General features: G+C 42.1%; 1 protein-coding gene across 1 annotated transcript in view; it reads left to right on the top strand.

Annotated features, from left to right (window-relative positions):
* Tdg (Thymine DNA glycosylase) overlaps positions 1–10,653 on the top strand; it is a 104,779-nt gene extending 94,126 nt beyond the window's left edge. Inside the window, exons 14-19 of the mRNA XM_069506666.1 lie at positions 2,732–2,870; positions 3,377–3,446; positions 3,588–3,676; positions 4,226–4,514; positions 4,895–5,072; positions 5,787–10,653. Of these exons, the coding sequence (XP_069362767.1) occupies positions 2,732–2,870; positions 3,377–3,446; positions 3,588–3,676; positions 4,226–4,514; positions 4,895–5,072; positions 5,787–5,909 (888 nt within the window). The 3' untranslated portion in view covers positions 5,910–10,653. The remainder of the gene's footprint in view (positions 1–2,731; positions 2,871–3,376; positions 3,447–3,587; positions 3,677–4,225; positions 4,515–4,894; positions 5,073–5,786) is intronic.
* The last annotated feature ends 2,925 nt before the right edge of the window (positions 10,654–13,578 follow it).

The raw sequence follows: 13,578 nt of genomic DNA, 5'->3' as shown, positions 1-13,578 counted from the left end.
TGAAAAATCAATTACTGAAAAAATCTAACTTGACTGAATATACAACACAAATTATTCATGAAATAGATAAGGGACATCAGGTGGATGCTGTTTATATGGACGTAAGTAAAGCTTTTGATCGTGTTGACCACTCCATATTGATAAATAAGCTACACACTGCTGGCATTCAAGGCAATCTACTTTCCTGGGTTAAGTCTTATTTGTCGGGAAGACATCAAAAGGTTGTTGTTTGCGGTTATGAATCTGCTCCATTTAAGGTCCCATCAGGCGTTCCGCAGGGATCTCATTTAGGCCCTATTTTGTTTCTAGTCTTTGTAAACGATTTGTGTGACCATGTAAAGTCATCCAATTATTCACTATTTGCTGACGACTTAAAGATTTTTAAAGCTATTGAAGCTACATCAGACTCTCTAGCTCTTCAAAATGACCTAAATTCTATCTCAGATTGGTCTGCTAAAAATAAACTGCCACTTAATATTAAGAAATGTCTACATATAAAATTTACCAAAAAACGTATGCCACTTCAGACTTCATATACACTTAATGGCCTTTTGCTGGATGAAGTAAATGAGATCAGAGACCTAGGCATTATTATTGATAAAAAACTATCCTTCAACACGCACATAGACGGAATAGTCAGTAAATGCTATAAACTATTAGGTTTTATCTGGCGCAACTGCAAATCTTTTAAGTCGTGTTTGGCCCTTAAAGTGGTTTATACTGCCTTAATTCGCAGCTTACTAGAATATGGCTCCAGCATTTGGAATCCATCCTATAAAGACCCCATATTAAGAATAGAAAGGGTTCAAAAACGATTCCTTTTTCTGTTAACGGTACATCAGAATAAAAAAGCAGAATTAACATCTTACAGGCAAAGACTGAGCTATTTTAAAATAATGTCACTTGAAAACCGACGCTGGGTATCCGATCAGGTACTTCTGTTCAAAATTTTAAATTATGAAATTGACTGCCCAAACATTTTACGCAAAATAATTTTTTCTGTGCCTCGCAAAAATTCGCGATTTTCTACGTACAAGCCTTATATTATAAGGGGATGCAGAACAAACTTAGGAGAAAACAATGTATTGATTAGAATATTTCGCGAACATAATAATCTTTTTAAAACTGCGAAAAATATGATAATAGATCCTCATTCACTCTCCTTGCAGCAGTACAAAAAAATGCTGCATCAGTATATTGATGCAGCATTATAAACTCGTATGTTTCTTCGTAATTTTTCTTATTTTTCTTGTTTTACGTAATATTTAGTATTTAATATTTAGTACTATTGTAAATTGCAGTGTTTTTATTTTTTATTTTTTCATATTTGTATTTTTAGCTTTAAGTTAACTGGTAATCCCGCACTTGCAAACTTTTAAAATGCATGCCGGTTTGCCACTAATTGGGTGTACACTCTAAATTTTTTCTCTGTGAATTGTAATTGTTATTTTATAACATGTTTACTATCTGTTGGCAAACCAATAAAATAAAATAAAAAAATAAAATAAAATAAAATAAAACAGTAAAATAATCAAAAAAGCTGTGATAGCCTAGTGGTTATGTGAGTTTTAAATAGTTAAATATCACTTGCTTTAACGGTGAAGAAAAACATCGTGAGGAAACCTGCATGCCTGAGGGTTCTCCATAATGTTCTCAAAGGTGTGTGAGATCTTCCAATCCGCACATGACCAGCGTGGTAGACTATGGCCAAACCCTTCTCACTCTGAGAGGAGACCCGTGCTGTAGTGAGCCAGCGATGGGTTGATCATGATGATCAATCAAAAATTTGGGTAATATTGCCACATATGTACTAATTTACAAACTTTGAGTGTATGACTACACGAGTGGCGACGCGAGTCACTATACCAATACGCAGACGCTACCTGCCTATACCTTGTTCACTGAGTCGAGCTAACATATGGCGCTCTCTCTTGCACAATTGCAACACATGAAAAGGACGCACTATGATGATGATTATATACGTTATATACGTATTATTATTATTATTCAGTGGGTATGACCTTGACCGACAATAATCAGTCCAAAAAACACGTCAAATTACGAAACAAAAAGAATACAGGGCAATGAACAAGCCAGGTCAACATAAAATCAAAATCTAAGCACAAAGGAAGGAGCACCAACAGTCATGACGCACGCGCCGCTGCGCACGAGAGACAGTCGCAAGGTCCCTACACTAGGTCGTCTCCCTGAACAGGCTGTAGCAGTACCACTACATGACACGTGTCACTATACCCGCAGAGCGGCACGTCGGGCTCGAGCGGCGGCGGCGGCGCGTTCGGCGCCGAGCTGTCGAGCGAGATCGGCGCCGCCATCTCGTCGCCCGGCCCCGTGTCGCCCGGCATGGCGGCGCTGGACTTCGAGCCGCCGCGCGACGACCACAGCCCCATGGGCAGCACCGACATGCATCCCGGCAGCAATAGCAACTCCTCGCTCTCCGACTACAATAAGGTATGCTCCCCGACTGCAACTTGCACTATATCACGTCGGGCTCGAGCGGCGGCGGCGGCGCGTTCGGCGTCGAGCTGTCGAGCGAGATCGGCGCGATTTATAATTGCACCATTTTGCACCACCCACGCTATTTTCCGATTACTGTTAAATATATTAATGTATTTCACCAGGGTACTGTACATACACTATTGGTTACTCTACTAGGAGGCCAAGAATCGCAGTAGCATATTTCTTAGCTCTCAATACTTGTGTTGATGTGCAGCAAAGCAACCCCGGCGGCGCGGAGCTGTCGCCGGCGGGCGGCGGCGGCGGCGCAGGCAGCGCGGGCGCGTTCGGCGCGGCGCTGTTCGGTGACGCGGAGCGGATGCGGTACAGCGCCGAACACTACCCGCAAGACCAAGGTAGCTAGTTTAAAAAGCGTTGTCGTGTTGTATCGTGCTAGCTCTAGTCCAGACTGCAGGTGGACTACATGTAACAAAACTCAAATTTTTCAAGCACACCTAATTTACATTTTGAGATTTAAACAGATCTTCAAAATAAATACCTCTTGAAAAGGGTTCCGGTTCGAAGGACCAATTTTGTTAAATTCATTATTACACCTGAAAATAGCCATGGGAGAAGATCAGACAATGTATAATGCACGACAGGTCGAGATAGCAATTGGGGCGTCCCCCCGCCTCATACCCCGATTGCCATCTCGACCTGTTGCGTACTATAGAAGTTATACTAACGTCTAAAACGAGTAACGACACCAACCTGGTCGTTTTGACATCGCTGAAATGGAAGTGGCAACTGCAAAATATTTAGAATAGTCAATTTAATATACTAGCGAAACTTGTAAAGTTACGTTAGTTGTTGACGAACTGATTCGTTTGAAATTCACTAAATAATGTTAACATTGTTGCAGGAAACGGTGTGGGCGACAGTCCACGGCTAGATCAACTACACCCCTCTATGTATCCTAGTAATTATAATAGGTGAGGAGTTGTATGATTTTTTGAATGACGTAAAAGTGTTCAGGGAAACCAAATGGTTTCCACAGAATTTTTAAAATCCTAAATCTGATAGAAGTCGCGGGTTTCATCTACCAAGGTGATATAAACTCGTTTGTATTACAGGTCGACGCCCACGGGCGAGAGCGAGTCGGGGTTCTCGCGCGGCCCCTTCCGCGCCGTGCCCACGCCCGAGCACCACCACCCGCCGCCCGGTAACTACCCTCTCGACCACCACAATTCACACACGAACCACACGCCCACACTTCATTCCTTGATACATAACTTTCCTCGCGTAAAAGAGTTATGACGTTTGCAACATATTTTGCACCCAGATATGAAACGACATGTCCTAATTGTATGCACACGTATTAAACAGTTGAAGCAGTCTTTTAATTATAATTATTGTTGTTCACTGTAGGCACGCTTGGCCATAATCACACATGATGATAAGTGATAAAATGGCTTAATATGGGATGCAGTTCCCTAAAAAATGTCTGTTCACTCTTATTTTAAAGATACCGGGATCGTAATTAGTAGGAAATACAGATTGCGGAAGAGTTTAGTCATGCGTATGAGGAATGATGACGCAAAGCGTTTCGTGCATATAAAGGAAATGTCGACGACAAGGCTGGAAGGGCGCGGTGCGGTAGTAAAAAGTCTTCGGAGAATGTCGGGTATTACGCGTTAACTAAAATTTAAGGTGGTTTCAAATATTAAATAGCGTTTTTGTATTTGAAATTAATAACATATTTGTATCTCAGGTTCGCCAAGCGAATACGGCAGCGCAGGCGGCGGGGACTCGGGCCCCGGTACGCCCAAGAGCAAGTCTCAAGACGTAGCTTCCAAGTCCCTTTCCGGCCTCGAGTCCCTAGTCGACCAGATCCCGTCCATCGCCGAGGGCGGCGCAGCAGGCGGCGGCGTGGCGGGCAGCGTGGCAGTGGCGGGGGGCGCGGGGGAGGGTGCGCCCCCCGTGCCCGCACTGCCCGACTACACCCCCGCCCTGTATCCGCCCTATCCGGCGTACGGTGCGCCCGCGTATGGAAACAACGGGTGAGTACTTGGCGCATTTCACACTGACAGCTGAAGATCCGGTTCGAAGGACCAAATAATAGGAGAAAACCACGTCCTCGCCTTCAACGATCAACCCCAGAAGCTAAGCTGTAGGCTGTTAGGCGACAAAAAATGTTATCTTAAGACTATTTGCTTCTAAGGGAACGTTAAATATAATTTTATTTTAGATATGCATAATTATTATTTTTTAAGAAAAAAGATGTTCATTAATTTAGAAGTTACATGCTCTGACAGACGGACGGACAAACAAGCAGACGGAGGGACAGGCAAGTGCAAGTTCACCCAAGTAGACTGAGACGTTGCTTAAGTGTTAATTTTAAGCGTCTGTAGCATAATGTTAATCATGTTGGTAATGGCAGTTACGGCGGACCGTTCGTGGGCTACGGTGGCGGCTGGGGCACGCAGCTCATGCGGCCGGCGCCGGGCTACCTGCCGGACTGGCAGTACGGCTACGCGCCCGGCGTGCCGCCCGCCTACGCGCCCTACAACTCCTACTACAACGGCTACGCGGGACCGCCGCCCGCGCACCACCAGCAGGTACGATATGGCTGAGAGACTCGTGTATTCCAGTCCTATTTTCCGCCTTCTGGCTTTAAGACACTAGTAGCCACGTGTGAGAGTGAGAGTGATGACGCGTTTAACATATCTTACAAAACAATTTGATACAACATGTTCATATAATATGGTGTAGTAGCAAACAATTGTAACATACCTTGATGATTGTTGGGTGTTTTTAGGGTTCCGTACCTCAAAAGGAAAAACGGATATAAGGGTTCCGTTTGTCCTTTTGAGGTACGGATCACTTTGTTGTCTGTCTGTCTGTCTGTCCTAACCTACAGGGTACTTCCCGTTGACCTAGAATCATGAAATTTGGCAGATAGGTAGATCTTATAGCTGACATTTGGGGAAAAATCTGAAAACCGTGAATTTAGGGTTAGATCACACAAAAAAAATTAAATTGTGGTCATGAACTAATAATTAGTATTTTCAACTTTCGAAGTGAGTGACTATATCAAGTGGGGTATCATATGAAAGGTCTTCACTTGTACATTCTAAAACAAATTTTTATTTATTTTTATGCATCATAGTTTTTGTATTATCGTGCAAAATGTCGAAAAAATAAGACTGTAGCACGGAACCCTCATTGCGCGAGCCTGACTCGCACTTGGCCGGTTTTTTACAATTCGTTTTGCTTGAGTCTATAGATCTCTTTTAAGTTGACGAGTCACACGAGCACGATTTGCTCCTCAGACGCACTACCTGTCGGCGCCGCAGCTCATCGACCTGCACAAGAACGGCGAGCACGCGGGCGGCGTGCCGGCCGTGCCCGCCGTGCCGTCCGTGCCCTCCGTCGGCTTCGGTGGCTTCTGTTAGCCGCGCGTGAATCTCCCGCGCCTGCCGCCCGCAGGCTGCGCTAGTGATGTAATTTAATCTTTTTCAAACTGATGAGCTTAATTTTTAGGATTTATTTGTAAATATTGTATGTATTTATTTCGGTCCATCACACGTTTAAGCGAGTCGCTAGACGTCGCGATCGCTTGTCGCACGTTACCGCTCGAGCGGCGCGGGGGGCGGGGGGCGACTCTACGTACTTAATTTATTCGGAATGTCTGTGATTTTTGTCGTTTTCGATCGAACGCTGCGCGCGCTCCGCGGTCGGGCGAAACCTTTTCATTTCTATATTTTCGATGCGAACTTTTAAAAGGTTGAGCCTCAGAGGAAAAAAAACGTCTTGCCAATGATATGTTTCGTGTTCTAGTCACTTACTAATTCGTGTCGGCTAGTCAAATTTTAAGAAAAAAAATTAATCCGCCCCCCGCGACCCCCGCGCGAGCGGTCGTTCGGAGAGTTTGTTTTTTATCTAAGTCACAGGAGCGGCCTACATGATGTGTAATGTACACTTTTATTTAGATTTAGTTACGTGTTACGTGTTACGTGGAGTCGGTTACGCTATTTACGAATCGAGTTAAGCATTTTTACACAGTATATGTACTTATTTTTGGGGCTGCGATGACGCGGCCCCTGCGGCGGCCGGCGACCTCCGGCGACGCGTCGGTCGCAACTCGCACGGGAACGCGCGTCAACTTAGCTCAATTATACAAATACGAAGGTTCCTTTAGATTGGTGTCGCGCGGCGACGGGCGCGGCCGGAGACCGCTCGCTGCGCTTTCGACTTAATGTTACCGAATGAGTTACATAGCTTCGGATCGCTAGTGACTAGCATAATTTTACATAATATTGTAATCTATTTTTTATTAATTGTGCGCCATCTTATCTTAAGGCTCCTCGTTACGCCCCGTGAGTTAATTTAAGGTTTAAAATGCATAATATTTACACCGGGTGCTGAAGGGTTGATTGTTTCGTTGTACGTTTGCCATTCGGCGGGCGCTCGTCGCTCGACCGTGTTTTATTTTTGTAAGTCTTTAGTATGTTGTTGATGTTTTTATTTTCGTCTCGACGGGCGACGGGCGACGGGCCGGTGTCGGGATCGAGTCCTGTCAAGAACGTCAGATCGCAACGGACTCGCTCGGCGTGCGACGCTCTCTGTGTTCATGCAATCCTCGCGCTGCACCCGAGCCCTCGAAAACTTCGATTGAATTATTTTCATTGCACAAACGATAAAAAAATTAAATTTAAGGTAAAAACGAAATAACATACGTAAGAAAGACATATACGTTAATGATAGGTTTACTCGAAAGAATTTATATATATTATAGAGATGTGAAGTGGAATGAAGTGAGGTCGGCTCGTGCTCAAGGCGCGGATAGTGCAGCGATCAATAGCTCATTTAGCTCTAGGTATATATCTACGCTGAAAACGTATTTGTTCAATGACGTCGCATGCTAGATACATTGCGTCACACGACACAGAGGGAGCTGTCTACCTGTGTGTAGCAGAAGACTATATTTTGTATTGCTAAAGTGAAAAGGGAGTTTTAAATATTAAAAAGTGTGACGTAATTATTTATGAATGAATCCTTTTGTTATTTACATTCTGACTTGTTTTTCATCGTTGTTACTTTGTAAATGCGACAAAAAAAATCAATAAAAGTTGTTAATTAAGCAAATCTAAATCTTCGTAGCGACTAATTATACATTTGTTGCAAATGCAGTTTCGTGCGAATTTCATGAAACACCATGTAAAGCCACGATTACACCTGTTAGTTGCTTCTGTAACATTTACGTAAGTAACTTATGAGTGCATTTACACTTAAAATTAAATTACAGTAAATGATACTTACATAAGATTTCGTGAGTTTAACTTGCGTAAGTACTTACAAACCCGTTTAAGTACACTATAGTTATCAAAATGGCGTCTCACCGTCAAGCAAAGCTGCTGCTGTCGCTTATATCATTTAAACACGAAAGCAAAGAACATGTCGGGTAACCTTGTGTATTTGTATATCTGTCTTTGGAATTAAGGACGGAGGACCAAAATCATTTATTTCATTTTATTAGAATGACTGCCAGTTGCCACTGATTTTCAATTTTTGTAAGAACAAGTTGCACCAAACATTACTAAGAAAGATACATCAATCCAACCAGTATTTTATTTGTTTAGGCATTATTTTCAAGTTTATTAATTTCGTGAGTTCTTAACTTATCAAAGTTCTGTGAGCAAATTCAAACACATTTAGATATAGATTTAGAGTTGTAACAAATTACGATAAACTGCTTACAAGAGTAAATTTGCCATAAGTTACTTACGTAAGCTACTTCCGTGAGCAAAACTTCAGGTGTAATCGCGGCCTCAAAGTATTAGCGACAAGTTTATATTTCGATCGTGACAGGATTTGCTTTTTAAAAATGTAGTATTAAAATTGATATAACGTTCTGACTGATCCTTTTAACACCAACCCTGCATCCTTGAGTGTTATGGAGCTAGGGGTTGTCGGTGAACAGTGAATGTAAGGGATGGGTGCATCGTAGACTGCTGAAGAGTGCTATAGTAGGTTGTAACCAAACACGGTAACGCAGTACCGGCGAGGCGTCGATCGAGATCGCATCGTTGCACTATTTGAAACGCGTTTTTTTGTTTATTTATTTTGTCGTCATTCAGGTGGATTTTGATAAGTTTTTAAAATGAAATCAACAGGGTATTTAAGATTGCGTAAGAGATATTATTTTATATTTATTATTATTTTGCGCGTGCGTGCGCGTCTCGTTAGTGTTATTTAGGGAGGTGTCCGCGCACGAGCGCGCAGTCCGGAGTCGTGGCAGGACCTTGTCCGTACACTGACGTGTGAATGTGTACGAATTTGACTCGTGCGAACACGCACGAACTATCCCCGATCTTCCAAGTGGAAACGCGCAGATTGAGTGTAAATACGACTGGGTGCGATAACCCAGTCTGTGCGCTTCCATACTACAATGGAAGGTTCGCACGAGTCTTTGTAAGAAAACTAACCCAACACAGTACCGAGCAATATGTATTTGTAAACGCCCGTGGCGGACACGGTCCGGCTGCGGGCCGGACACTGCGCGGTGGTGCGCGGACGAGCTGTACTGGTGTTTTTGTCGACTTGCTCGTGTTCGCTCCGCCCTGACACTCGCCTATAAAAAACAATTCCATTCGAAGCGAGTATGAAGCTAATTCAAAGTTGCACTTGCAATATTTTCGTTTCATGTTTCATATTGTTGCAAGTGATTTTTTTTAAACGTTAAAGATTGAATTGATTCCAATTTCTTTGCAAATGACTAGTTAGATGATGTTTAGGGAAACCGAAAAAAAAACCGTATAGTTCTAGCACTGTTTTATTCAAATATATAAACCCGGTGCCATTTTACGCCTCTTGCTAACTTCACACACAACTATGCATATATTTTGAGATCTCACTCGTTATTTCAGCTCTATGTGTGAACTGTCATGTCAAAAGTACGATTTTAGTCCATGATTATTTGAAGGCGAACCGTACTTTTGACATGACAGTCGACACGTAGAGCTAAAATGGCGAGTTGTTACCTGCAATGTTATTGTGAGTGAAGCGGGAGGTGTCAAGCCTGCGTTTTAGTATTTGAATAAAATAATATAGTTAGAAGATATTAACAAATTTTGAGCATTTGAAGTTGTTCCCATTGTTTTTTAATGTTTATGTATTTAAGTATACCTTTAAAATCTTTTTTCTTACATATTTGGTTTTATTCATCATTTTTAATCAATTTACTTTTTAAATTAACTATTTGGCTCTTTTTAGTAATATTTTTAACGTCTTTAAATATACTTACCGATAGTTATTAATTAGTAAAAACTCGTCGATATAATTGAAATAAAACACTAATCGACATGGAATCTCTAATTTTTTTTGAATAATATTTATACTTATTTATTTACGCTCTAGTCTGGAAAACCTTTTTATGTTGATAAATCATTGAAATCAATAAAAATGCTTACATTTTATGAATTAAATCAGAGACATCCTCAAAGGCCTATTTATCAAACCTTAGCATTTACACTAAGTCAGAGGGCAATGAGCATAACTTTAATATATTTATAGTTATAAGTGTCAGGGCTGGGCCCGTTGATCCTGACTTTTACGCTTCCTTTAATTTCTGGTACGAGTATTTACTTTTAAAGTATGCGCACGATATAGATTACAGTTTTGGTCATTGACGCGTTATTAACTTTAACTAGCTTACAAGAGTACAACAGTAACGGAGAACGGTCGAGCTCCGTAACACGCCATTCCAGCCCACGCCATCAGCTGGTCGATTGCGGTACAATGACTTGACAGCTACAATGTCACGATCGCAATCACCTCTGATTGGTTGACGCTTGCTCACTATTGGCTACAATGCATTGTTGTAATACGAACACCATAAATAACTGTCATTTTACTGCAGTCGACGAACTAATATAGACATCTCAACCGCTTCGGCATGGAATTGGCCGAAATGTTATCTATTTCGTGCACAGTATACAAAACATTTAAGTACCAAATTGTAGTAAAATCGTTTAACTTTAGCGACTACTACTTTTTGTAAAGATTTTTTGGCAAATTGTTTTTATGTATGTTAAATTTAGCTAATGCAATCAGACATAGTTGAATCTTAACTGAAAATTAGGCGTTGATTCACTGGCAATGGTTCAGAGTTCAAAGTCTTGCGGCAACGGCTTCATGATTACACTCCAAGTCCCGACTCCTTAAACCTGATGATACAATATGGTGAAGTCGGGCGAGCATAATAAGAGAAAATAGAAATGAAAGCGTAAAGCTCGCCTGCCTTTAACATACATACACGCGTAGAAACAAAAGTTATTTTGTACATTGTAGTGATTTTGGAAGTCGGTTTTTTTTATTTTATAAATACATCATCAGGTATCATCATCATCATCATCAGGTAGTCGTTTGACCGCCGCGCGCCGGCGCCAACTACTCCTGACTTGTGCGTGTAAAGCTGTACAGACTGAAGTCATCGCATAGACTACAGTGAACAAGGAAGTGGAACTCTGGACCGTTAGCAGCAACGTTCATAATAAACTTCTATACGTAACCAATCATTTATTGTACTAGATTTAACAATATCAATACGAATAGTACAGTAGCCGGCAACAAATATTGGACAACGACCTTTAGAATGAGATTTCCGTAGAGCGTTGTCTCTGTCACTCATACCTATGTGGCGTTCTGTCGGACAACGCTCTACAAAACCGCTATCTCTTTCTAAAGGCCGATGTACAATATTTTCTGCCGGGTACTGTAGCTATTATCCTGTTCAAGTGCTCTGCCGCTAACTTCACTCACAACATAGCACAGTTGTGTGAAGTTAGCAGAAGAGGCTCATGTGCTGATAAGTCGGCATTGACTCCGTAGCGTAAAGGTTCGCCTCAACGAGCACATAGTATCGCCTTTGTACATAATGAGTGCTTTATTACGCTTTTTTGATATTACTATATTTTTATTTAATCTTACAATAATAATGTATTTTTTGCTTTATAACAAGTTTTAATTGTATTATTGCGGATCGCGCCGCGACGGTCGCCTGCTGCTCGCTTACGAATCAGATTTACACTTTTTCTTAAACTATACAGTATCGTCCACTTTTGTTATACTTCACTTGACTGCGATACGTCCCAAATCATAATTCGTTTAAAAAATAGCATACCCATAAGAACAATTTCGGTTTCATCGTCCCCTCTCTTATTTATTTCTGCTTGGGATATGAAAACTTATTCCGTCTAACAAACGCGTTTTTTCGGACGTATCGTCGTCGAAATACATGGGCTATGCGAAGTTTTTATCAATTAATTTGCGTATTGTTGCTATCATCATTATTGATTTAAAATGGTTGGAAGGTCATAAAATGCAAGTGCTGTGATCCGTGATATCCGTGATATCCGTGATATCCGTGATATCAGTGTAGCGTAGTTAGTGCTGGTCGCGCAGGCGGCCGCGGTCGCGCGTCTCGTATCGCTTGTGATCGATTTCTCGAATACACGCGCCCCACTGTTCCCGCAGCGGAGTTCAGTAGGCTTACTTTAACATTTTACATCTCACCAATGTACATTGTATTGGAGCGCCGAAACAATTAAGCGTTAATGTAAAATGGACCCTAACAGTCTTGTTTTAATGCTCTAGTTTGTCGATATCTACAGCCATGCGGTAACGTTGTGAAATTAAAATCGGTGGATTTTTCTTAAAATCAAGTATATTTAGGTCCTTTTTACTTTGAAACTGTTGTTTCGACACTCGAATCCTATCGGCGTTGGTGAGATGTAAAGCGTCACAGTAAGCACACAGTTGGTCGGTGAGGGAGGCGAGGGAGGCGAGGGAGGGCTCGGAGCCAGCCGTTAGTGTAAGTCTCTATCAACGAGTTAGCGTTAGGAGCGCGACGCGCGCGCCGCCGCGGCGACTGTAAGTAGTAGGCGACGCCGCGCGCGGCGCACGCGCCCGCAGCTCGACTATTTTGTACAGTATGTATATTTTTGTAAAATTCGTTCTAACTTGTGGCAATATTATAAAATTTTAAAATTTATCTCTAACTAATAATATTGATACTTAGTACAATTGTTATAATGATATGGTTAATTTCTATCACCGCTCCTTCCCGTTAATCGTCTAGTGGTTACGCGACCTAGTGAATAATGGAAATAAATCACCGCTAATGATTATATGGCGCAGCGTCTGCCGCCAATGAAGCTTTAGTGAGCACGCTCGACGACTCGTTGGCCGTTGCGTTGCGAGTTCAGTTGAACTAAGTAGACATAATATTATACTAGCTCAGCTTCGTTCGCGGTGGATGCTGCGCTTCTAGGGCGAGCTTCGTTGTCACGCGACGTGCGAGCATCGCCCTCGCGTCGCGCGTCCGTCGGATTGTAGTCGCACGACTCACGAGCTCGCACTGCAGTCTAAATATTAAGAAGTCTCTGCACGCCGGTTATCTGTCCACAAACCAATGGCGCGTCGCCAATTTTCTGCTTCGACGCTTCGCACTCGAGGTACTACAAGCGTTCGGTACTGCCATAACTATCGCAACATAGTATTTTGTGGTGTTAATGATGCGGTATACAAGGACACTACAAAAGGTATTGCAATGATTGTCCGTTATCGAGATGATCACATCAAACGGCTTAATATTTAAATTTTTAAACGTAAGAAGGCAGGATACGGTTAAAAAGTATGATGTGTTTGTGCTCAGGACATATTGACGCGCAGTTGAACGCGGATCGATAGCGCTACAGGTGGTATAGCGAATGTACAAAGTGAAACATGTCCTTGCGTCTATCTCTATACCTTGCTCACTGAATCGAGCTAACATATGGCGCTCTCTCTTGCACAATTGTATGGAAGTAAAAAGGACGCACTATCATTGTGATTGGTTAGTGCAAGGGTGCTCACTACAAAACTAATACTGATATATTTGTATAATTATTGTAACAGTCTGAGAAACACACGAAGTTAGAAACAGAATACAGTCCAATGACTGAGCCATATAAACTTACAATCAAAAACTGAGAACACAAGGAAGGAGTACCAAAAGACGCAACGTCGTCACCGCAAGAGAGGCAGTTAAGACTGACGTTTCGCAATGTGAATGAATGTGAA

Source organism: Maniola hyperantus, chromosome 23 (genome assembly GCF_902806685.2).
Source record: "Maniola hyperantus chromosome 23, iAphHyp1.2, whole genome shotgun sequence".
In the NCBI taxonomy this organism is placed as follows: domain Eukaryota; kingdom Metazoa; phylum Arthropoda; class Insecta; order Lepidoptera; family Nymphalidae; genus Maniola; species Maniola hyperantus.
This window is presented reverse-complemented; position numbering and strand designations above follow the sequence as displayed.